This window comes from Panthera tigris, chromosome D2, assembly GCF_018350195.1.
Source record: "Panthera tigris isolate Pti1 chromosome D2, P.tigris_Pti1_mat1.1, whole genome shotgun sequence".
NCBI classification, from domain to species: Eukaryota; Metazoa; Chordata; class Mammalia; order Carnivora; family Felidae; genus Panthera; species Panthera tigris.
Window position 1 is genome coordinate 58165384 of NC_056670.1, and position 24441 is coordinate 58189824.

The 24441-nt window shown below is 41.6% G+C and overlaps 1 protein-coding gene across 1 annotated transcript in view; it reads right to left on the bottom strand.

Annotated features, from left to right (window-relative positions):
- Positions 1–24441, bottom strand: part of PKD2L1 (polycystin 2 like 1, transient receptor potential cation channel) — a 35610-nt gene that overhangs the window by 1906 nt on the left and 9263 nt on the right. Inside the window, exons 4-12 of the mRNA XM_015536647.2 lie at positions 6365–6492; positions 5646–5899; positions 4452–4676; positions 4060–4288; positions 3238–3408; positions 2874–3055; positions 2443–2563; positions 1515–1613; positions 1184–1305 (exon numbers count right to left, since the gene is read on the bottom strand). Coding sequence (XP_015392133.1) covers positions 1184–1305; positions 1515–1613; positions 2443–2563; positions 2874–3055; positions 3238–3408; positions 4060–4288; positions 4452–4676; positions 5646–5899; positions 6365–6492 — 1531 coding nt within the window. The remainder of the gene's footprint in view (positions 1–1183; positions 1306–1514; positions 1614–2442; positions 2564–2873; positions 3056–3237; positions 3409–4059; positions 4289–4451; positions 4677–5645; positions 5900–6364; positions 6493–24441) is intronic.

Here is a 24441-nt window from a genome sequence, read left to right on the forward strand (position 1 = left end):
CAGACTCTACAACTCTTGTTCTCTGGGAAAGAAGGGGACCACATGGGAAAGCCAGGATCGCCAAGGTCTAGCAATTTTACTCCCAAGAAATTGCTTTAATCTATTTCTTCCTTCTCTGACTCCTGCTGACTAGATTCAGGCCCTCATGATGTTCTATAGGAATTATTGCAAAATCTCTGCCTCTAAATAATCTGTCCCTCCACCCCCACCCTGCTGGCTTCTTCTTCACTCCCTACCCCCTGAAATCCATCCTGTATAATGCAACTAGAGTAATTTATCTTTCTAAAGTGCAGGTCTAACTGTACCCCTCCCCTGCTTAAAATCCCTTCTGGGCACCCTATTCTTTGGATTGAATGATGGTATTCAAGGCCTTTCCCAGGGTGGTCCTGGCTCATTCCCCTGGCCTCATTTCTTGCTATGCCCCACTTTTATTTGATAGCTTAGCAACTTATTATTCCTGTATATGTTGCTCAACTTAAAACGTCTGTGCCTTTGTATATGCTTTCATCTCTTCTTGGAGTGGACTTCCTCTGCTTGTCTACATGTAAGCTATCCATCCTCCAAAACCCTATTTATACACCACCTCTTCCAGGAGGTCTTCCCTTAAACTCAAATATAGAATTGAATACTTTCTTTTTTTTTGTGCTCCCTCTCTTCTTGTCACTTCTGTTGTTGAAGTTGTTCTGTGATTCAGTTTATTTGCTGAATATGTGTATGAGCTCCTGGAGGAAAAAGACTTTGTCTCATTTAATTGTGTGCCCTGCTCAGGGCCTGGCCCACAGCTGGTGCTCACGATGTATTTGTTCAGTGTTTGTTAACATGTTTAACTAGGAGGCAAGGAGGCTAAAGGAATAGGCTAGTGTTTGTGGTGGAGCAAAGAACCAACTACAGAGTTATGTGGGAGTGAGAAATGTATGCAATGAATAGGAAATTATATTATTACATTAGTCCTAATAATTGTTCAACAAGGTCCAGAATGTTACAGAATGTGGTCGGAGACCTTTAAACCAAGGGCACAATTCTGAAGGTCAGAATCAGAGACCTATAGGTCAAAGTCAAAAGCTGAAAGTCAAAGTCAGAGGTCCATAGGCCAAGATCAGAAGTTTTTAGGCAAAAGGTATATGGTTGAGGGTCAAGGACTTATAGACCAATGTCAGAGAAGGTTGGATCTCTGGTTGCTCACTCCCTCAAGGTGTTGGTGAAATCCTCAAATTGGATCTCCTGCTCTCCACCCTGCAGGACCTTCTGTACATCTGAAACTCGCTCCTTCCTCAAACGCAGCCTCAGTAGGGTCTTGTTGTAGCCCTGGAAGGAGAAAGGAAACAGGTATGGTTCCTACAGCCTTCTCATCATTCCTTGCCCCCTCCCCCACCCACTGGATGCCAGGCTTCCAGGGATAGGTCAAAGGCACACAAGGGCACAGGGCCCTACACCAGTCAGGAACAGACCAGGACACAGAGCCTTGGACTTGGGCCCTGACACAGACGTATCACTCAAAGGGAATGGGTGGTTACCTGTTTCAGGAGGTCAGAAAGTTGCAGCTCATCCTTCTGTCCAGCTAACTCTTCCTTGACCTCTGAATATGTATCATTGATAATGGCCAGGAACATGTTCTGGAGATAAAGTGGGGACTTAAGTCCTCACGCCCAGACTCACTAACAGCATTGAGCCCACTAACCCTATTAGAGTCCCAGACATATGTTCTAAAAGGGCCAATGCTTTCAATCTCAGCTCGGCAGGCCAATAACCCCAGCATCTCATGGTTCCAAAGACCCCCATTTAGCACAATCCTGTTAGGGATGGATCAAGCTTCCTCACCCACCTGCTATCTTCACTCAGTTGCTGTAGTAACCTGACTGCAAAGATAGCCATCATATACCAGAGTTTGCTTCCATATAAGGGCCTACCAATCACTGAGAGTACAGTTTTGTTGTCTTTACCATCTAACCCCAGTCCAACCCATCTATCCCTAACCATGATCAAATAAAGAAACTTGCTGGCCTTGTCAATAAAAATTAATCCCAGATCTTTCATAGTTGGCAGAGAGAAAGAGAATATAAAGCAATGGTAATAGAAATAGCCAGAAATTCCTAGAGGAAGGGGAGAATAGATGTAGAAGATTTCAGGTTCAACTACTTCTCTTCATGGGGCACTTTTCTCTCCCTTTCCATTCTTAGAGAATAGGGGTTTGGTTTTACTGAGAGAGCCTGAAGATTCTCTTATACTCTGCAAACTGCCTGACTGTGCTGGCCATGCTGAGCACATTAGCCAATTCTCGGGTGATCCAGAAGCCCCCCCCCCCACTTCACTGTCCATCCCTGATTTGAGATACCCATTTTAATACTGAGTACAGAATATGGGGGGATCAAAACCTCATGCTGTAGGTCCTTTATGTCTCCACCCCTCAGGCTCCCAATTCCCACCTTCCAGAGGGACCCTCACCAGGAGCACGAAGAAGACAAAGAAGACATAGGTGACAAAGTAGGCAGGTCCCAGGATGCGGTTGGCATTGTCAATAGCGTTGTAGTCAAAGTCCCCAAGGATGATCCGGAACTGAGTGAAACTGAGAGACCAGGGTCTGTGCTTCACCTAGGGCCTAACCATAACCCTGTCACCTATTCATACCCCCAAACCACTTTCCTAACTACCATTCTTCAGTGAACGCAGACAGACCTCTCTTGTACCTCCAGCCCAACCTGATAGAGACATAGTGAGGTGCGTAGATACTTGAACCCATCCACCAGAGATTCTCACACAGATGTTTTAAGCACAGACACACCTGTACACATGCACTTAGCTTCCCCAAGGATACACACACCCACAGAGCGGGAGGGAGAGGGTCCAGGAGGGAGTGAAGAGGGCAGGACACACACATGCACTTGATGAAAGTGCTGAAGTTTTCCACTTGGGTCCCAAAAAGCAGGTAGCCGAGTTGGGCATAGGCGAAGAAAACAATGAAGAACATGACAGCAAAACCCAGGATGTCCTTGGCACAGCGGGCCAGCGTGGAGGAGAGCTGAGTCATGGTTTTGTTGAAGCTGATGTACTTGAATATCTGCAAAGGCCATGTGGAATCAAACAGTAAAGGAAGAAAAGAGAAAATCTTTGAATAGTGTACTCCAGGGACTTATGGAGGCCACTGGAGTTGTCAAACCAGACAAGGAAAATGACACAAGTGCTAAACAAGGGAGAATGAGTGCTTTGAGGTGTTGTTGGGGATGAGGGGTCCCAAGGTACCTTGATCCAGGCAAAGAAAAGGTTCACAGCATTCATGTTGTTGTACTGTGTCTGCCAGAAGGCGAGGAACTCGAAGTCAGCATACGTGTTTGGCTGCTGCAGGAGCTTCCCCATCAGCCGGTTCACCTCAAGGGTTCGGAATATGTGGAAGCCCACAGCCACAATAGAGAGCTGTCATCACAGGGGTCAGAGGTGTCAGAGAAGTCAGGCTCTCAAGGGAAGTTCAATGATAAGGTCCTAGGGGAGAGCTGGGGTAGGTAAGTCAGGTGGGAAAAAAAATCCTTCTCTTCTGAGCTGTTGACTATCTAAGCTTCAAATGGAAGTGAATAGGATGATTGGGGAGTATCTTAAATCCTGAAACAAGGCTTTGGGACCAATGGTAAATAGGTAGGTTTTAAAGGACCATGGAGAATTGGAGCCAAGTAATTTTATTTCTCCCATCACTTCCTAGTCTTGGTCAAGAAATTGTGTCCTGTTAATAGGAAGAAGATGAAGATGAAGAGGCAGGCTATTTTAATAGAAGAGAAGAGAAAAGGTAGGAGTTTCAAAGGGACAGATAATAAAGGCAAAAGACAGAAGAGGAAAAGAATATCAAGTGAACCTCTCACAGGTCAGGGTGGGAGGGAATGTGGGAGACAGGGTTTTTCCAGGGGCTGAGCCAGGGGAACATCAGCCTCTGGCTCTGGGAGTTGTCACACAGTGATTTGACTGGAAATCATAAGGAGGACTCGAGACTCCAAAAGGAAGAACTTGGAGCCCCTATCAGGGTAGATCCCCGTCCTCCTCCTAATATATCCCAAGTATAAGATATCTGTCCCTCACCAAGATGACCACCAGGTCCAGAATGTTCCAGATGCTTCTGAGGTAACGAAACTGGTGGATGTGGAGCTCCAGTATCTCTTCTACCACATAGTAGAAGATGAAGATGCAGAAGATGATTTCACAGACAATGATAAAGAAGTCCCAGTTACTGACATAGCGGATCAGCTTAACTGTGCGGATTTGCCAAGATGGGATGGCACCTCCTGTAGCTGGAAACTCCACCACCAGTCTGTGGGAGGAAGGGGAGATACCTGGTGAGGCCTGGGCTAGGATAGTTCCTCCAATCCCCTCTTCTCCACGCCCACCACAGGGTACACATTTAAGGAAAGGTCTTAAGCAGAGAAGGGAACCAGGAACCATGGATGGAGGTAAGACAGGGAAAGGAGACCCACCTCAGTACACAGAAAAGGTTGATGTTGGCATTGTAGACTGAGAAGTCAATGAAGACCACCCGAGTGCCCCTGTCTAGCCACAGGCCCTCCTGAAGGTCCTGGAGTGCCTCTGCACTGGCCTGTCGGGACCCTGGAAGGTCCAGATAGTAGCCACCTCCACTGTAGCTTGTCAGCCGGCCCCAGTGAGAGGAGCCCCCCAGCTCATCCTGCGAGTGGTATGTCCACCTGTCACAGAAGAAGCCATCTGAGCAGAGAGGTCTGAGCCAGTCCAAAAGCTGATCTCCTGAGGCAATGGCAACACTTGATGATTGTCTGGGCATTACAGTTTCATATATATTATATATACATATCATGTATAATATATATTCCACACATATCATCTTGTTTGATACTAACAACTATTTGAGAATGGAGGGTAAATATTATCCACATTTTGAAGATGAGGAACCTAAGACTCAGAAATGTCTAAGATAATCCAGCTAGTTAGTGGCCAAACTAAAACTCAAATATAAATGTCCTGATTTCTCATGATGTCACCCAAAACTATGGATGACAAACCCATGCCCCACTTTTGATCTCAGACTGAGGAGTCCCCACTAGGGAAACACCTGGCTCATATAATACAGAAAAGACCCTTTCTGCCCTTGTGGTTGTGCACCTGGCTGCTTTGTCTCATGATTCTCTGTTCCATCCACAAACTTTCCTCCCTGTGCTCTTCCTTCCTTCCCCTTCACATCCTGTCCATCCTTTCCCCCTTTCTTTCCTAATTCTCCATTGACCCTTAACCCCTTGTTTCTTCCCCTACAGTTCTAAGGGTCAGACTCTTCCAATTATGACTTGTGTGGCAGTACCAGTGCTTCAGCTATTCTCCATACCCATAAGAACACCTGGACAAGAAAGAATGCTTTCTCTGCCAGGACTGTCCCCAGGGTAGTGCAAATGTGACCATGACCTGTGTGTGGAAACAAGTCCAGAGGCTATGGTCTTGTTTGCTAATGTATCTTCTCTGTTCCTGAGTGACCCAAACCAAGACCTCCTAACAGTCACAGATGGGACTCAGAGAGATGCTTCCCCTGTCCCTCCCCCAGATCCCCCCAAGGCTCTTTAAGACGAAGTGGAAATCGTTCCAACCCTTGGGATGGTGTCAGGCTCAGAGAAGCAAGCCTAGCAACATTGGTGGGGGGATTCACTCACGCTGTGCCATTGAGAGGCCCAAAGGGGAGCTGTTCTTCTTTGTCTGGAGAGTAGACGTCGTAGCAGCTCAAAATGTCCTCACGGAAGTCTTCATGCACCACGCAGGAGTCATTGCGGACCCTCAGCTGCCGTAGCCTTGGAACCCCCAGCAGCAGGTTCTCATAGTAGATGAAGGAGTGGGAGCCATGGCCCAGGCTCTGGTTGTTGTACCACTTGGTCCAATACAAACTGTCCAGTAGTGGGCCCTGGGCAAACTAGACCACGAGCTGGGTTGGGCCTAACCTAACCTCATCTTGACCTTTACTCTTGGAATGACCTTTGCCATCACTCCTTGACCCCCTGGCTTATCTCTAGTCTACTTCTGTTGGATCCCTCAGCTGACCCATGAACTTTGACCACTTCTTGACCTGACGTGGCCCTACTTTTTGTTTGAGATGCATTTTGAAGTTCAGCCTTACCTATAACTCCCAATACTAGTTTAACTAACTAGTATAGCTTGACTCTCTGGTCATCATCCCAATTTCTCATCTATCTCTACCTAAACTCTACTCTGACCCATTGATTCTTGCCTGACCCTTTGACTTGGCCTGATTCTAGAATAATCTGGTCTCTGGATATGGCCTGGTCCACTGTCTGACATCCCTGAATCCTGGCCTGTGGCTTCATGCTTCAGGCCATTGAGAAGGAGAAAGGAGAGGTAGAGGGTATCTCATACTCACATCCCAGAAGTCCGCCATGCTGCTGATGGCCTGGAAGGAGACTCCGGTGTCTGACGGGGTATGTAAGAAGAGCTCAGACATCACTTTGGTGTAATAATAGGCACTGGAGCTTGTCATTCCGTAGGTCACTAGAAACCAACCCAAGAAGCTGTGTCCTGCTCACTGTTCCCATATCCATTCCCCAGAGAAGATAGGAAAGCCCATTGCCCTGGGGACAGAGATGCTATCTAGATGGGATCCCATGGCAATAGTGGCATTGGGGGAACCAGGGAATTTATTAGGGAAGAGTTATGACTATAAGGTCTCTTCCTCTCCTCCCAACTTACCTTAGAAAGACTGAACTCCACTCAGAAATAGTTTTTTAGATTGTCATTCTGAAAATCCACTTTTTTCTTCCCAAACCAGCTAACTTCCTAGTTCTTATTCCCCAGAGCCAAGATATTTCCACCTTCTGCATCAGGCAGTGCTTCCTTTCCTTTGTCCTATATTTATGCCTTTGGAAAAGTACCTTTTAATTCTAGAGTAGTCCAAGGCCCTGGCCAAACACCTTACATGGAGATTGGTGTCCTGGACCTTGGAGTCAGTGACTCCACAGCCATGGGAGTGGGAGGTAGGCATGGCACCTCTGGCCCCAGGGCATCCTGGCGGGGCACAGTTATCTCATGAGGGAAGGACTCAGAGCATACCCATCAGAAAAAGACCAGGCTTTTGCCTTGAAACTGAATCTCCCTTAACCACCAACCAAATACACCCAGTCTAAAGTAGGGTTCTCAAGGGAAGCTACAAGTTTTCTAGCTAAAAGATAACATTTGACGAGTATAAGCTATTTATTTTATAGATTGTCCCTCAGTCTAGATTTGCCTGACGTTTCCTTGTGTTTAAAAATTCAGGTTAAACATTGGGCAAAGCATACCAAAGAAGATATGTGTGTTCTTCTCAGAGTTTCCTATCAGGAGGCATATATTGTCTAATTGTATCATTACTGGTGATGCTAACTTTCATTCCTTGTTAAGGCAGTATCTTCCAGCTATCTTCAATGTAAAATTATTTTTCTCTTTGTAATTAATATGTATTTTGTGGGGAAACACTTTGAAACTATGTAAATATCCTTTTACTCATCAATCTTTCAACTACTAGTTTTAATATCCTTTAATGACTTTTGCCTGATTATTACTACTAAAGTTGTCAAGATTTGATTTTCCCATTCCATCATTCCTTCTGCATTTGTTAGTTAGCATTCTCTCTAGGAAGAACTTATCTTTCTTCCTCGTTTATTTATTCATTTATATATATCAGCATGAACTTATGGATTCTTGTTTTTATAGTTTTTAATTTGTTAGTATTATACTTTATTGTTACTTAATTTTTTAGCCAAGTCATGCAGGATAAAGAAAAACTAAAGAGTTGTTCCATATTAAAAAAAAAAAAAAAAAAAGAATGGCACAAAAACAGACACATAGACCAATGGAATAGAATACAAACCCCAGAACTAGACCCACAAAAGTATGGCCAACTAATCTTTGACAAAGCAGGAAAGAACATCCATTGGAAAAAAGACAGTCTCTTTAACAAATGGTGCTGGGAGAACTGGACAGCAACATGCAGAAGGTTGAAACTAGACCACTTTCTCACACCATTCACAAAAATAAACTCAAAATGGATAAAGGACCTGAATGTGAGACAGGAAACCATCAAAACCCTAGAGGAGAAAGCAGGAAAAGACCTTTCTGACCTCAGCCATAGCAATCTCTTACTCGACACTTCCCCAAAGGCAAGGGAATTAAAAGCAAAAATGAATTACTGGGACCTTATGAAGATAAAAAGCTTCTGCACGGCAAAGGAAACAACCAACAAAACTAAAAGGCAACCAACGGAATGGGAAAAGATATTTGCAAATGACATATCGGACAAAGGGCTAGTATCCAAAATCTATAAGGAGCTCACCAAACTCCACACCTGAAAAACAAATAACCCAGTGAAGAAATGGGCAGAAAACATGAATAGACACTTCTCTAAAGAAGACATCCGGATGGCCAACAGGCACATGAAAAGATGCTCAACGTTGCTCCTCATCAGGGAAATACAAATCAAAACCACATTCAGATATCACCTCACGCCAATCAGAGTGGCCAAAATGAACAAATCAGGAGACTATAGATGCTGGAGAGGATGTGGAGAAATGGGAACCCTCTTGCACTGTTGGTGGGAATGCAAATTGGTGCAGCCACTCTGGAAAACAGTGTGGAGGTTCCTCAGAAAATTGAAAATAGACCTACCCTATGACCCAGCAATAGCACTGCTAGGAATTTACCCAAGGGATACAGGAGTACTGATGCATAGGGGCACTTGTACCCCAATGTTTATAGCAGCACTCTCAACAATAGCCAAATTATGGAAAGAGCCTAAATGTCCATCAACTGATGAATGGATAAAGAAATTGTGGTTTATATACACAATGGAGTACTACATGGCAATGAGAAAGAACGAAATATGGCCCTTTGTAGCAACGTGGATGGAACTGGAGAGTGTGATGCTAAGTGAAATAAGCCATACAGAGAAAGACAGATATCATATGTTTTCACTCTTATGTGGATCCTGAGAAACTTAACAGAAACCCATGGGGGAGGGGAAGGAAAAAAAAAAAAGAGGTTAGAGTGGGAGAGAGCCAAAGCATAAGAGACTCTTGAAAACTGAGAACAAACTGAGGGTTGAGGGGGGGTGGGAGGGAGGGGAGGGTGGGTGATGGGTATTGAGGAGGGCACCTTTTGGGATGAGCACTGGGTGTTGTATGGAAACCAATTTGACAATAAATTTCATATATTGGGAAAAAAAAGAATAAAGAAACATAAAAACTAAATGTAACATGTGCATTTAGCGAGGATTAAATCCTGGACAATAATTTATTTTCTTGTACTATAAAGGCTATTAGTGAAACAATTGGTGAGATTGTAATAAAGTCTGTTCATTAGATGATAGTACTGAATCAATGATAATTTTCTTTCATAAGAGAATGTCCTTGTTTTTAGAATTACATATTAAAGTATTTAGGAGCAACAGGGCATTATGTCTGCAATTTATTCTCAAATAGTGTGTGTGTGTGTGTGTGTGTGTGTGTGTGTGTGTGTGTGTCTAGAGAAAGAGAAAGAGAGATTGGGAGAGAGAACAATAAGGAAATGCAAGCATGGTAAAATGTACACATTTGGGAAATATGAGTGAAATGTATATATAAGAATTCTTTGTATTATTCTTGCAGCTTTTCTGTAAGTCTGTAATTACATCAAAAAATTAAAGTAGGATTTTTCAGTCTCTTATGGGCACTTCTCTTTAAGAATTTTCTTTTTCAAATTTTGGGCCGTACTTGCTCCTACCACCCCTGGAGCTCATCCATAGTCTTGTAGGAAAGAGGGACTGGTGAGTGATCCTAAAATAGGCACAAGCAACATCACATCTTTCCAGGGGAGAAATCTGCAAAGAAGGAAGCATTATGGCTTCACATTCCCTCATTCTGCTCTTTTTAAGTCCAAGAAACAACTTGACTCCTCTCTAATTCAAATCTGTGATCATCTTCCCTTAGTATCTGGAGGACTCATACTCAGCTTTTTAGGACTTGGAAAATGGGTTGGAAGTGAAGCTTCTGTCTGCTGAGAACCCAACCACAGAGTAAGAATGATCAGTAAGCTGAACTTTTCCTAATGCCATAGGCTGATTAAATTGATATAACTTCTAGATGGCCACTAGGTGGTGCTCTTGCTGTATCTTTTTCTCTCCAATTCTCCAATCCTACTCAGAATTACTACTCAGAATTAACATTGCTCTGAACTGGTTGTCAACCCCATATGGAGATGTAGCATTTCTGATTATTATCCAAGATAGTAAAGACTATGTATTTTGAGAAAAATGGTTTTACCTGGTCAAATGCCCACCGATACTCAGAAACAGTATTCTTTGTAACTTTTTAATTGAAGTACATGCAAACAAAAAAGACCAAGAAGTTGTTAAAAAACCTCTTGGGGGCACCTGGGTGGTTGAGCATCTGACTCTTGATTTCTGCTCAGGTCATGACCTTGCCCACGCTCAGCATGGAGTTTGCTTGGGATTCTCTCTCCCTCTCTCTCTGCCTCTCCCCTTCTCTCTCTCTCTCTCTCTCTCTCAAACACACACACACACACACACACACTCGCTCTCTCAGTAAATAAATATTTATAAAATAAGTAAATACATAATAAAAATCTTCTAAATTAAGGTTTAAGCTTTGTTTGCTGCCTATTCACTACCTTCTCCCCACCCAAATACCTTCTCTCCCTTGTTACTTCTTACTTCAGCAAATTTTGTACTTTGTCTCAGGAGATAAGGGGTGTTTACCCACCCACCTCTATGAAATTCAGCTTACTATTTTGAAAGCCCAAATCGATACTTGGTAGAACATATTATCAGTCTATCACCCTGATTATTCTAAAGACACATTTTATATTCATTAAACAAACATTACTCAAAGTCCAACATGTGTGAAACACATGGTCATTGGCTTCTATCCTTAAAAACTTCTATTGAGAAAGATGTCCCAGAATGAACTTTCTTTAGTACATCTTTAACATTTAAAATTGAATTATACAGGATAGAATCTTTTTTCTTTTTTTTTTTAATTTAATTTTTAAATTTACATCCAAGTTAGTTAGCATATAGTGCAACAATGATTTCAGGAGCAAATTCCTTAATGCCCCTTACCCATTTAGCCCATCCCCCCCTTCCACAACCCCTCCAGCAACCCTCTGTTCTCCATATTTGAGTCTCTTATGTTTTGTCCCCCTCCCTGTTTTTATATTATTTTTGCTTCCCTTCCCCTATGTTTATCTGTTTTGTATATTAAAGTCCTCATATGAGTGAAGTCATATGATATTTGTCTTTCTGTAACTGAGTAATTTCGCTTAGCATAATACCCTCCAGTTCCATCAGAATAGAATCTTTTAATAGTATGCTGACCTACCCTGATCATGTATGCACTCAGAATGAACTTGTAGAATAAGCATGAGCTTTGAAGCCAGATTGACCTAGGTTCAAATCCTAGCTCTGTCACTTACAGTATAGACTTGGGCTCTGAGTCTCAGATTCCTCATCTGAATGGGGGAATACAATGTCTTTCTTGTAATATTATGAAGATAAAAGATGATGTCTTTAGAATGCATTGAACACAGTGGGTGCTTAACAACCAGTTCTAGTCATCCCACTATATGCTCCTGAGGGGACAAGGACTATGACTCATTCATTTAGCATGGTGCCTGGTATTTAATAGTTTTTCAATAAGTGTTTGTTGGGCTGAACCAAAAGTGGGGGGGAAATTGCCATGTAGAGTAGAATGAAAGAAATGAATAATTTTCAAACTAAATAAGGTGTTATGGCTCTGTATTTGACACATACCAGCAATATCATAAAATAGTCAAGGATAATTCCTATTTAATAGATGGAAAGAGGCTAGAATATTTAGTCCAAAGAGAGGAATAAATTCATAAAGTCTCAGGTAAGAGAAACAAAGCCAGTCCTTGGCTGATGTATGGAGCAAGTAAAGTCAGCAACCCTTACACAATGTGATGGTAGAAATGATGGTAGAAATCAATTTTCCTAACATGTCAACCGTCCAGAACACCAGATGAATACGAGGCTTAGAGGTTGCGGCAATCTAAACCCAAAAGCAGGGCAGGAGAAGCCCAGGATTGCTAGATTGAGTGATGATTTCAGCTCCTATGTCTCATAATATGATATGGAAACTGCAGCATGCATCAGAATTACTTAGAAGGCTTATTAAAACAGAGATTGATGTAGGTCTATATGGGGCATGAGAATTTTCTTTTTTTAATTTTTATTTATTTATTTTGAGAAAGAGTGTGTGTGTTTGTGTGAGCAAGAAAGGGGCAGAGAGAAAGAGAGAGAATCCGAAGCAGGCCCTGTGCTAACAGTGCGGAGCCTGACACGGGGCTTGATCTTACCATCTGTAAGATCATGACCTGAGCCTAAATCAAGAATCGGATGTTTAACTGACTGAGCCACACAGGTGCCCCGGGGCTCAATAATTTTCATTTCCAATACATTCCCACGTATTGCTGGTGCTACTGGTTCTGGGACTGCGCTAGAACCACTGCCATGACCTTTTGCTATATAATCCCATTTGTCTTTGATAGCGTCGTCAAGAAGGCAGGGGGTTTCCTATTGTCTGTTTCTGTGATTCTCAAGACTGGAAGTACAGGGTACCTGAGTGGCTCAGTTAGTTAAGCACCCAACTTTCAGCTCAGGTCATGATCTCATGGTTCATGGGTTTGAGTTGATAGCTTAGAGCCTGGAGCCTGCTTCGGATTCTGTGTGTGTGTGTCTCTCTGTCCCTCCTCTGCTTGTGCTCTCTCTCTCTCAAAATAAATAAATAAACATTAAAAAAAAAAAAAGACTGGGAGTGGGGAAGAAGAAATAACATTTTTCCCAAAGGACTCTCAGAACCTCTTTGGGATATGAAAGCTTTGACAAACTATACAGCCCTCTTAGAATAGCCCCTTCTCACCACCAAGGGAAAATCACTGAATCCATTGCCCTAGGGAGCCACTGGTAGTTACTGGAGGGGACCATATCCCTCCAGCATGTTGTAGGAGAAAAAGATTAAAAACAACTTGTTGATCTTTCCTGTGTCTCCTTTCCCCCACTTGACCCCATTAATTACCATTGAGGTAAATCATTTGACTTTCCTTTAAAGAACCAGCTTGCCTAAGTGGAACACCTGGTTCAGAGATTTCAGAATCTGACAGGGACTCAGCATATCCATTTTACCACCATCCTTCTCCATATCAAGAGAAATAAAAGACCAGCTATTTACTACCTGAAAACATCCATTATATGCCCTATGCTAAGTTTTGACACACCTATTGCGTTTAATTCCACAATAGCACTACGTATTTGGTGCTATTATTATCCCCATTTTCCAGTGTCAGATAGCTGAAATAACTGGCCCATGGAGCCAGGATTCAAATGCAAATCTATCTGCTTCCCTAGTAAACTAATTCTTTTCTGCTCCTAGGACCTATCTATATTCAAGGCGTAGAAGTAACAGGAGGGAAAATGTAAGCTCCATAAAAGGCAGAACATCCTAGCTACTAGTGCTTTCAAATTATGAAATGGATCATTTCACCCACACCCATTTCATCTCCAGCAGTGTCTGTGAGGACTGCCTACTGAGGATCACGTGGTGTGGGCTCCTGCAAGCAGCCTTCCTGGTTCCTTCTTTTAAGATCCAGTGAAGGAGTCGAATTGCTCTGTTTGTTTCAAAAGGCAACACTAGACAAGGGAATGGGTCGGAGCTGGAAGGAATCAGACAGAATTTGAGTAAGTATATTGAATGTCCATATGTCAGTACGTTACTTCCTTTTTGATATAGTGAGGGCCTCACTTCAGGACATTTTCAGACACTGGACAATGACTGCTTGAGAATGCTATGAAGATTCAGAGACCAGGTGGTGGCTCACCATCCAGCACAGAGTGATTTTTTTTCCCCCTTCTTGGACAAAACTAAGTTCTCTTGCATACACTATATCATGCCTTTTAACCTTGGCCTCAGATCAAATTCACAGTTGCTAAATAATAATAACCGCCATTACTGACACATTATGCACTGGGCTTTGCACACATTGTCTCCCATAAGCCTAAAAAAAACCTCAGAAAGTAGGAACTACCATCTGCATTTTATGCTGTTAAATAACTTGTCCAAAGATCATACAGCAAGTGAGTAGAACTTCTATTCAAACCCAGGTCTGCCTTACTCCAAAGACCATGAATTTAGCCATCACTCTACATTACACTAATATATCCTCTACCACTCAAATCCTTCTGATTAGGGACTCTAACTCTCCTTCCAAAAATCAAGCCAAATGTTTAGTATTATGCAAGTTTATAAGGTGCCCTTATAAGAAAACTCTATTTAAAGAGTCCAATATCTGAGTTAGGAGGTGAATTGCAAAAAGCTATTAGTAAACTCAAAACATCACCATCTTAAAAGAAGCTCCAAAGTCCTTCATTCTAGTATAAACAATAGCAGATAATTGTATATAAATCTGTATGAAGAGTCATACTTTGACATAGGTGAGCCCAAAGAAGGAAAAACTCACATGTACAAAAATGTTACCTGGGTTATTTATAGTATCAAAAGATTGTAAACAACTTCAATATCCTACAAAGAGGCAATATTGACGTAAACTATGACATGATCGAGTCACTTGTTGGAGTGTTACAAAGCCATTGAAATGGTAATAAAGATAGAATGCAAAATTGTTTCTTTGTCATCATGACAATTAAATACTTTACAAAAATACTAGGTATGTAAAAACTTGAAGGAAAAATGGACTTTTCAATGAATGAGTAGTGTAATAGGTGGATTTTATTTCTCTTCATTCCCATGGAGTTCAATTAATGCTATAATAATAATACAACATAAAAATCATAAAATTATTTTTAAAAATCTTTCCTCCTATTTGTTTCCAAGTCATAGGTTAAAATTTCCAGGTGCTGGATGCTGTACTAGACTTTGTGACTGCTTCCTTAAGATCTTCTCTTGGTTAATACCATGATTTTATTTGAGATATCACACCTCTGTGGATCATCTCATGAATGTTGCTAGAAGCTGAATTCAACCCTGGCTCTTGGATTTGGGTGGGAAGCTTAGACCTAAACTAATCCATGAATACCCCTTCCTTGGCCCCATTACAGGTTAAGGGATGAGCATGTAACACATTTCAGGTCAAGAAATCACAAAGAGGGGCATCTCGGTGGCTCGGTTGAGCAGCCAACTCTGGATTTCAACTCAACTCATGATCTCATGGTTCATGGGATCAAGCCCCACGTTGGGCTCTGTGATGACAGCATGGAGCCTGCTTGGGATTCTCTCTCTCATTCTCTCTCTCTGCTCCTCCCCCCACTCGGCTCTCTCTCTCTCAAAATAAATAAATAAACTTAAAAAAAAAGAAGTCATGAAGAGAGACTTCTGGAGTCTTTTATAAGACCTTCTCTCTTATAATAGATATGAATGAGAAAGTCCCAGAGGATTCAGCCCTAAGATGAATCTGTGCAGCTGGCAGAATTGAATAATAGAAATAGACAGGTCTTTGATGATTAAGTCACTGGATGGGTCATCCCTGAACCCTACCCTCCTTTGGACTTTCATTACCTAGACAATAAATCCCATATGGTTTAAGCCAGTTTTGCTGCATTTTATTCCCTTGTAACATGATCCTTACTTATGTGGAAATGATGACATTTTCAAAAAGATGGCATTATTTCCAAGAAAATAGAGGTAGAAAGGCTTCTGCTACTGTTGGAACATCTCTGGAGAGCAGCCAATGACTTTAGCTTATTTGTGCCAAATCTACATTAATTAAAATACATTAATCACCCTGTATTAAAGGAGGCTTACTGACTAAAGCGACTGTTGATGATATTCTAGGAACATACCTACAATTAATTCCTCAAGGCTCTCCAAGCTTTATTTCTGGGTAAATCCAGGTCTCTAGAATACAATAAAAATTTACACACACATATATGTGTGTATGTATAAGCATATATATATATATATATATATATATATATATATGGATATATATGCCTATACACATATATACATACACAAATGTGTACATATGTCTGTAGAGTATATCGCTACTCCTAAAAATTATGTAAGAATGGAATTTAATATGGATTTTAAAGGAGGCAGATATAAAAGACAGCCAAAAGAAGAGTAGCTTCAGTCTTTAACATTGCTTTTATCCATTACGATATTCCATGTCTCATATAAAACCCAACAAAGCCAATTCTTCCCAGAACTAGGGTCTCCTTATTAACTGGTGTGCTTTTTCTTACCAGTGAGAACTGCACAGCCTGTTTATGTTTTCTTCTTGCTTTGGGTGCCAGGAATCTCAGGCTTTGTTCTTATTTGCAGTACTTTTGTTCATCTTAAGTTTTCTGGTACAAGGTGTCTTCCCCCCTATGTTTTCCCATTTCTTTTGTCAATTTTTTAAATTATAGTTCTAGGGGCACCTGGGTGGCTCAGTCGGTTAAGCATCTGACTTCGGCTCAGGTCATGATCTCACGGTTCATGAGTTCGAGCCCCACGTCAGGCTCTGTGCTGACAGCTCAGAGCCTAGAGCCCATTTCAGATTCTGTGTCTCCCTCTCTCTCTGCCCCTCCCCTGTTCATGCTCTGTCTATCTCAAAAATAAATAAACGTTAAAAAAATTTTTTTTAATTAAAAAAAATTATAGTTCTAATGGGCTATATTTTATTGCATCTGTGCTTTTGAGAAACTGTTTATTTATTTATTTTGAGAGAGGCAGAGAGAGTGCAAGTGGGAGAGGGGCAGAGAGAAAGGGAGAGAGAGAATCCTAAGCAGGCTCCACACTATCAGTGCAGAGCCCAACGAAGGGCTCAATCCCACAACCATGAGATCATGACTGAGCCGAAATCAAGAGCTGGATGCTTAACTGACTGAGACACCCAGGCACTCCCGTGTCCTGTGCTTTTTAATGTAAGCTGGCTCAGGTGCCTTTGAGCTGGCTCAGGTGCCTTTAATGTAAGCTGGCTTAGGTGGGGCATAATATATTATTATTATTAAAGAAGCATAACTGTAATAATTATTAATCACCACCATCATCATGAGCTTGGGTAATAACCTGATTTTATCCATTCCAATATTTATAGTAGAGACTGAATATTAAGTCCTCTCTTTTGAACTGCTGGAAGACCTTCCCAGCTCAGAGCAGTAACAAGAAGTCAGCAGTTGCTTTGTGTGCCTACCTCCCCAGGTGATTGCCATCTAGGCCATCATATGCTACTGAGCTCCTTCTTTGGTCCTAATTACTATTTAATGGAACTTAGCTGTTATTTTCTAGAAGCCCTCTCCTTGGGCAGGAGAGTGCCAACTAAATGACAAAGAACCTTGAAAAGCTGGGGTGCTTCTGCCAGCGAGTGTATAATTATAATTCCTTTATATGTCAATACTACTCCTCTGTTGGAAACTCTGTGCCTTCAAGTTTTTGAAACTCAAAAGACAACTACTCCTTCCTAATCTGGATAGCTGTGAGGAAAAGCAAGGATTTTTTCTAGCGATCTGGAGGTCTCTTCCCTCCACCCCAAACCCAGCCCTGACAGTCGTTGTGCGGATAGAACTCCACTGTTCCATCAATCTTCCAATTGTTGAAGGGTTGGAAGTTCCTTGGGCTTTACCAATCCTATAAATTTACCCTGTGGTTACTTGGATGGCCTCTTCCTGAGCCCCTCTTATCACCTGGATTGCGGAGAAGCTCTCTGAAACATCTCTACCTATTTCTTAGCACACTGGATCCAGTTTGGCTTTGGTCATATAATTTGAGAGGGAGGGAAGTTTGTTTTATGCTAACTTCTCCAGGGTGATTCTTCTTTCTTGTGAAATAAAATAAAGAACCCTGAAACTGTCACTTCTTATGCCTCTGCAACAGTCTCTGATAATAGTTTCACAATAGTTTAGTGAAATACTTTAATACCCACTCATGGTGGAAAACTATCAGGCCTCATCAGCCTCCCTGGTGATTTTGTATCAGGGAGGTTATAAGTGCCTTGGTTTCTCTGGGTTCCATTAATTGTTGCCACTCCCATGTCAAATTATGGGCAAGAGTTCTCCCCCTATTTGGCATAGACTACTAGTCATTCCTCAATACCTTTCCTCCCCTTCTTACATGATCATGTAATTTTATCTAGAAGCACATGGCTCCCATCTAAATACCACATTACCCAGCCTCCCTTGCAGCTAGTTATGGTGCCTGAACAAGTTCTGGTCAGTGGAATGTGAGTGCAGTAGTAGGCTTCCACTTACAACTTCCGGCTCATGTCCTTAAAAGGATGGAATGTACTTTCCTTTTCTACTTTCCTACTTCCTGATGGCTGTAATATGCACTTAAGAGCAGGAGCTGGAGCATGAGGTAGAAGGCATACGTTGAAAATGGCAATGCAGTGAGGTAGAAGCAACCTGGGCTCCACGTGACTGTGGAGCCCCATATTAGTCCAGGGCTTCTCATACCTCAGAATGTTACGAGAGACAGAAATAAACTCCTGTGAATGTTTCATATGAATACCTCCACGTCAGATGGGTACTTTGGAAAAGGAATTTTTCTAGGAAAATTACGGAAAAAGAGTTGAAGTCAACAAACTGACAACACAAAATTCCGATGTTAAGAAAAGTCAAGTCTAATCACAGATCTCTTAGTTAAAACTATTTACTGAGTATATAAAATCCTTTTCCTTTTCTCAGTAGGAAGTGCCCTGTTAAGAAATCCTCTTAGAAAAAAAGAAAAAGAAAAAGAAAAAAGAAATCCTCTTTTCCCGAGGGGCTCAGGAAAGACGTGGGTGCCTGGATGGCTCAGTCAGTTGAGCATCTGACTTTGATTTCAGCTCAGGTCATGATCTCATGGTCATGGGACCAAGCCCCACGTTGGGTTCTGTGCTGACAACGTGGAGCCTGCTTGGGATTCTCTCTCTCCCTTGCTCTCTGCCCCTCCCTTGCTCATGTACCTCTCTCTCTCTCTCTCCAAATAAATAATTAACTTGAAAAAAAGAAGAAATCCTCTTATTGTTGCTGTTCTTCTTGGGCAATTCCTCCTTCTACTCACACGTTCTAATTAACTCTATTAGGTCATTTATATAAAGTTGGATTCCAAATGTCTCATGTTTCTTAAAATGGACAGTAGGCAGAAGAAAGTTGCGACCTAGAAATGAGGGAAGGGTTAAATCCTCAGAGCATTCTCTAGAGGATTATATAAAACGAGTGCATTTCACTAAAATTCAAATATAAGTGCCTGGAAAATGGCTGAAATGATATACACCAAACTATTTACAGTGTTTAATAATAGTGGCCTTTAACATTTTCCATATTATTTGACTTTTGTTTTTAACAAAGAACTATGTATTAGTTAAACTTTTAATAAAGATATTCCCAGGGTTTTGGGGGGCAAGGGGTAGAATTCTTTTGGAATGGAATGAGGAGAAACACTGTTTTATATTTTCCTTTCATTGCCCTTCCAGACTCTGACTCTGGCAAAGCTCTTGCATATTCATAGCCTGAGGCCTCAGTTGGCTCTTGCTCCCACCCCTGCCTACTCCAGGCTGAGAGCCAGTAATGTTAAAACAAAACAACAGCAACACACACACACACACACACACACACACACACACACAAATGGCAATGACTTTGGGTTTCCTCAGACTTGAATAGTTGCTTGCTTCTGAGACCTGCGAGAGTTCCCAGGTCTCTCTGAACCTTCTGTCCACCTTGCTGTCACCCTGGAGCACCTCTCCATCTGTGTGTCACTGTCGGTTTATGTGTTGGCTTCCCTTGCTCCCTGAAGGCAGAGTGTGTATCTCATGTATCTGAAAGCCTTTAATAGTTGACCGAGGTAATAGGACTTCATAAATATTTGAAAGAATGAATGTGTGAATAGCCAGGATCTTGTCCTTAGTTTGGATGTTTTGCTAATAAGCTCTCAATATTTCATTTGTTGAACACTCCATGCTGAGAAACAATATGATTTGACTGAGACTCATTCTCTAAACAAGTGGTTGTCAAACATTTTGTTCTCAGGACACTTTTGTGACTCCTAAAAATTATTAGGAACTCAAAAAAGTTTTAATTTGGGTTGTATCTAACAATAATTACCTTACAGAAATTAAAACTGAGGAAAAATTTAAGCATTTATAATAATGATTCATTTTTAAACAATAACAAACCCAATATACATAAACATAGACAACATATTTTTATGAAAAGCAATTATTTTCTAAAACAAAACAAATAAATTTGGTGAGGAAAAATGGGATTGTTTAACCCTTTTGCAAGCCTGTTTAATGTCCATCTTTAAAGAATACTGCTGGATTCTCACATCTGCTTCAGAATTCAACATGTTGTTGTATGTTGTTTGGTTGAAATATATTTGAAGAGGGGCGCCTGGGTGGCTCAGTTGGTTAAGCTACCGACTTCGGCTCAGGTCATGCACGATCTCACAGTTTGTGAGTTTGAGCCCTGCATCGGGCTCTGTGCTGACAGCTCAGAGCCTGGAGCCTGCTTCAAATTGTGTGTCTCCCCCTCTCTCTACCCTTCCCCTGCTCATGCTCTGTGTCTCTCTCTCAATAATAAATGTGAAAGAAAAAAAAAATTTAAAAAAAAGACATATATATGAAGAAAATATGACCTCTCTCAGACATGTAATTTGGTAAAGGAAGACCTCACAAACCCCCTGAAAGGGTCTCAGGAGGCCCCAGGGTCCTTGGAGCACAACTTTGACAATATTGCCCTTTGCCTTATATCTGTGACTAGAACCTCCATACAGGTCTAACGATGTACTTGAACTTAAAATCATAGACTTACTGTTGCCACCACCGAATAGCATAAGGAAATTATTACCAGCGTTATTATAATCCTTTACCTGTGTACCATGTTTCATTGTTTTCAAGCATTTTCTCATGCAATACCTCCCAACAGCTTGTCAGACATGGTCTAACTATCCCACTTTGCCCACGAGCAGTTTTCCTATTGTCAAATATCAAAATTCCATCAAGTAAATTTTAAAGATCTAATTGGCTTTATTAATTGATCTGTGAATCAGGCAGCATCCCATCTAGCAAGTAGAGGGGAGCTCCAAAGGGCTTCAGAAAAGGAAAGGTTTTTAAAGAGGGAGTGGAAAAAGGAAATTATTAGCAAAGAAGCCATTGTTTTAGGCAAGATCGCCCTTCTATGTGGAACAGAAGGGACCTAGCAGTAAATTTCCTAGTGTTGGCCAGGCAATTCCCATGGCAACTGGTTAAAGGTTACATTTTTGGGAGGTTGAAACTGCAATTGGGTCAGGTAGTAAGTCTTCATTTACTGACGTGGGGCCTTAACCTAAGTGACACCATTTGGGTCCTGTGGTTTTCTTTTTAACACTATGAATCATGAAATTCAAATTTATGTGGTCTGCTCAGGGTCATTCAATTGGCAAGAGGCAGAGTCAATACTCAGACTCATGCTTTATGAATGAGAGCTACATGCTCTTTCTCTGGCTACTCACACCAGCAGTGCCCCAAACTGAGCTCATTTATAAAAATCTAGAATAGCTAGATTTTATCAGCTACTGCTGCCTGCTCTTTGTACTTGATCAAAGCATAGTTGTAGGTAAAAAGCCTTTCCCTGATTCCAAGAACTGGCACTTAAATGTACTACTGTATTCCTAGAGACCAGTGACAGCCTCATGAGGGGGAAAACTAAATGACAGGTTATCATCTAGCATTGGACAACAAGATATGTCCAGGCTCACCAGTCTTGTAACAGTGATCCAGGCCCTCAGAATTCTGGGGCACCAGGGAATTCTACTACAGTAAATATAGGCCAAAGTGTGCTAGTGGGCCTAAATCCCTATTATTTAGGTAGAGCTGGCTCAGATCACTTCACCCTAGTACCAGAAGGACTTTGTAACTTTCTGTGTCTGGGTGGGCCATAGGTAACTGAGCATGCTAGGAAAAGCATGAAATCATGCTTTTCATGATTTCATGATTTCATGCTTTTCCTAGCCATGGCCAAACTTGATCCCCAGCAACTGTTTCTAGAGGGCCTAGTCTTTCCGATCCTTCATAAGCATTATCCTGATGCCTTCTCAGGCTTTTCTCAGATCTCAGGCTTCCAGTGGGTTAAACTTTACATTTCAATTATTTCCTAACTTATAAACGAAATAAACTGGTATTTATTAAAAGCCTACTATATGCCAGGCACTGTTCTATTTGTACTTACTTCTTTTCCACCAATCTTACAGAGGTGGTCATTACCATCATCTGATATGTAAAGAAATCAGGGTTTCCAGGGATTTATGTATCTTGAACTATCTTGCTAAAGGCAATGGCTAATAACTGGTTGTACTGTCATTTGAACCATGTCGTCTTATTCCAGGTCCCATGCTCTTCCCATCACCATCATACCTTCACTAACGTCATGATTCTATGTGACCAATTATCTTCTGCCATCCTTACAGTCACATAGGGTATGAGAGCTCACCCACAGACATTTCCTGAACCTCCAATATGTTTCTGTTCCTTTCCTTGCCAATTCTAGGACTGTCCAGTCAAGAAAGACATTTCCTACGGACGTTCCTCAAAAAATTAAAACTAGAACTACCAGGGGAGCCTGGATGGCTCAGTCAGTTAAGCGTCTAACTTCAGCTCAGGTCATGATCTCACACTTCCTGAGTTCAAGCCCCGCATCGGGCTCTGTGCTGACAGCTCAGAGCCTGGAACCTGCTTTGGATTCTGTGTCTCCCTCTCTCTCTGCCTCTCTCCTGCTCATGCTCTGTTTCTCAAAAATAAATAAGTGTTAAAAAAAATTAAAAAAGAAAACCTAGAATTACCATATGGTCCAGCAATTCCACTTCGGGGTATTTATCTTAAGAAAATGATATCACTATCTCAAACAGATATCTGCACCCCTATGCTCCTTGCAGCTTTATTTACAATAGCCAAGACATGGAAACAACCTAAGTGGCCATTGACAGATGAATGGACAAAGAAAATACGGTACATATGTACAATGAAATATTATTCAGCCACCAAAAAAGGAAACCTGCTATTTGCAACATAATGGATGGACATTAAGGACATTATACTAAGTGAAGTAAGTCAGACAGAGAAAAACAAACGCTGTATGATGTCACTTATATGTGGAGTCTAAAACAAAAAACAGAAACGAAACCCAACAAACTCATAGATACAGAGAATAAATTGGTGGTTGTCAGACACAGGGGGATGAGAGGGGAAGTGGAATCAGTGAAGGTGGTCAAAAGGTACAAACTTCCAATTATAAGATTAATAAGTCCAGCATGATGACTATAGTTAACAATACGGTATTGTATATTTGAAGGTTGCTAAGAGATTAAATCTTAAAAATCCTCATTATTAGAAAAAAAGTAACTATGGTGACGAGTGTCAACTAAACTAATTGTGGAGATCATTTCCCAATACATACATATATGAAATCATGTTTTACACCTAAAATGAATGCAATGTTGTATGTTAATTATATCTCAATAAAGAAAAAAAGAAGGACATCTTCTTCCTAGACTCCAAATTTACTTCAACTTCTCCTGTTAATGCAGGATTCTACCAATCTATGAACAGATCCTTGAGATCCACTCAAAAAAGGCAGAGTGAACAGAGATAGGCATTTCCTTACAACCATTGATGAATAAAGAGCATCCAGTTGACATTAGTTGGTGTGGAGGCACAAGTCAGCAAAGATTGAGGGTCTGTGCCCTCCTCCCCAACTGCATGGTGACCAGACCCAGCCGTGCCCTGTCTCAGAGCCGCTCCTATACAGGGCCAGTCCCAGGTGCACCTTTGAGATAACAATACTGTCTCCTAAAACAAACAGCCATTGTTTTCATACAAAGACCTTCAATGTTTCCTCCAACAACAAAAGGCTACAGCCATCCTGCCAAGAAGACAAAGCGCTGGAAGCCCTTTCATAAATATCAGGATGGTGGGAGGGGAGGAGTGGAGGCAAGAAGATCATTCTCCAGCATTTTCTATGTAGAGGAAGAGGACAAAATCCACCCATCAGGGACTGTTCTGAATTACTGATCGTTCCTGAACTATTCATAATGACAATAATAACGGCTTCCTAATCTGTGAAATGGAAGTAATATCTATTCCTTACAGGATTGTTGTCAAGACCAAATGAGATAATAGGCGTAAAAGCTCTTTGTAAAACTTAAAAGGCTGCCCAACTGATAGGGTTATTGTGGGAAGACTGATGTTTCACCCACACCGCCTGCATAAAAAAGATAGCTCTATTTTTGCTGATGAAACTCCTAATAGCTCTGGTATCTAGCGCCACCCAGGTCCTAGAATAAAGCATATGGGAAAAGGAATGTGGTCAGTATGGCTGCCCACCATAGATTATGAGGGCCTGTCCCAGGCCAAAGTAGGCTATTTTTCCTAGCCCCAGGAATCCAAATCCTGGAAATGAGCCTCCTGGTGGTTGGTCCCTCCCCTAGGGTCTAATGTTCCAAA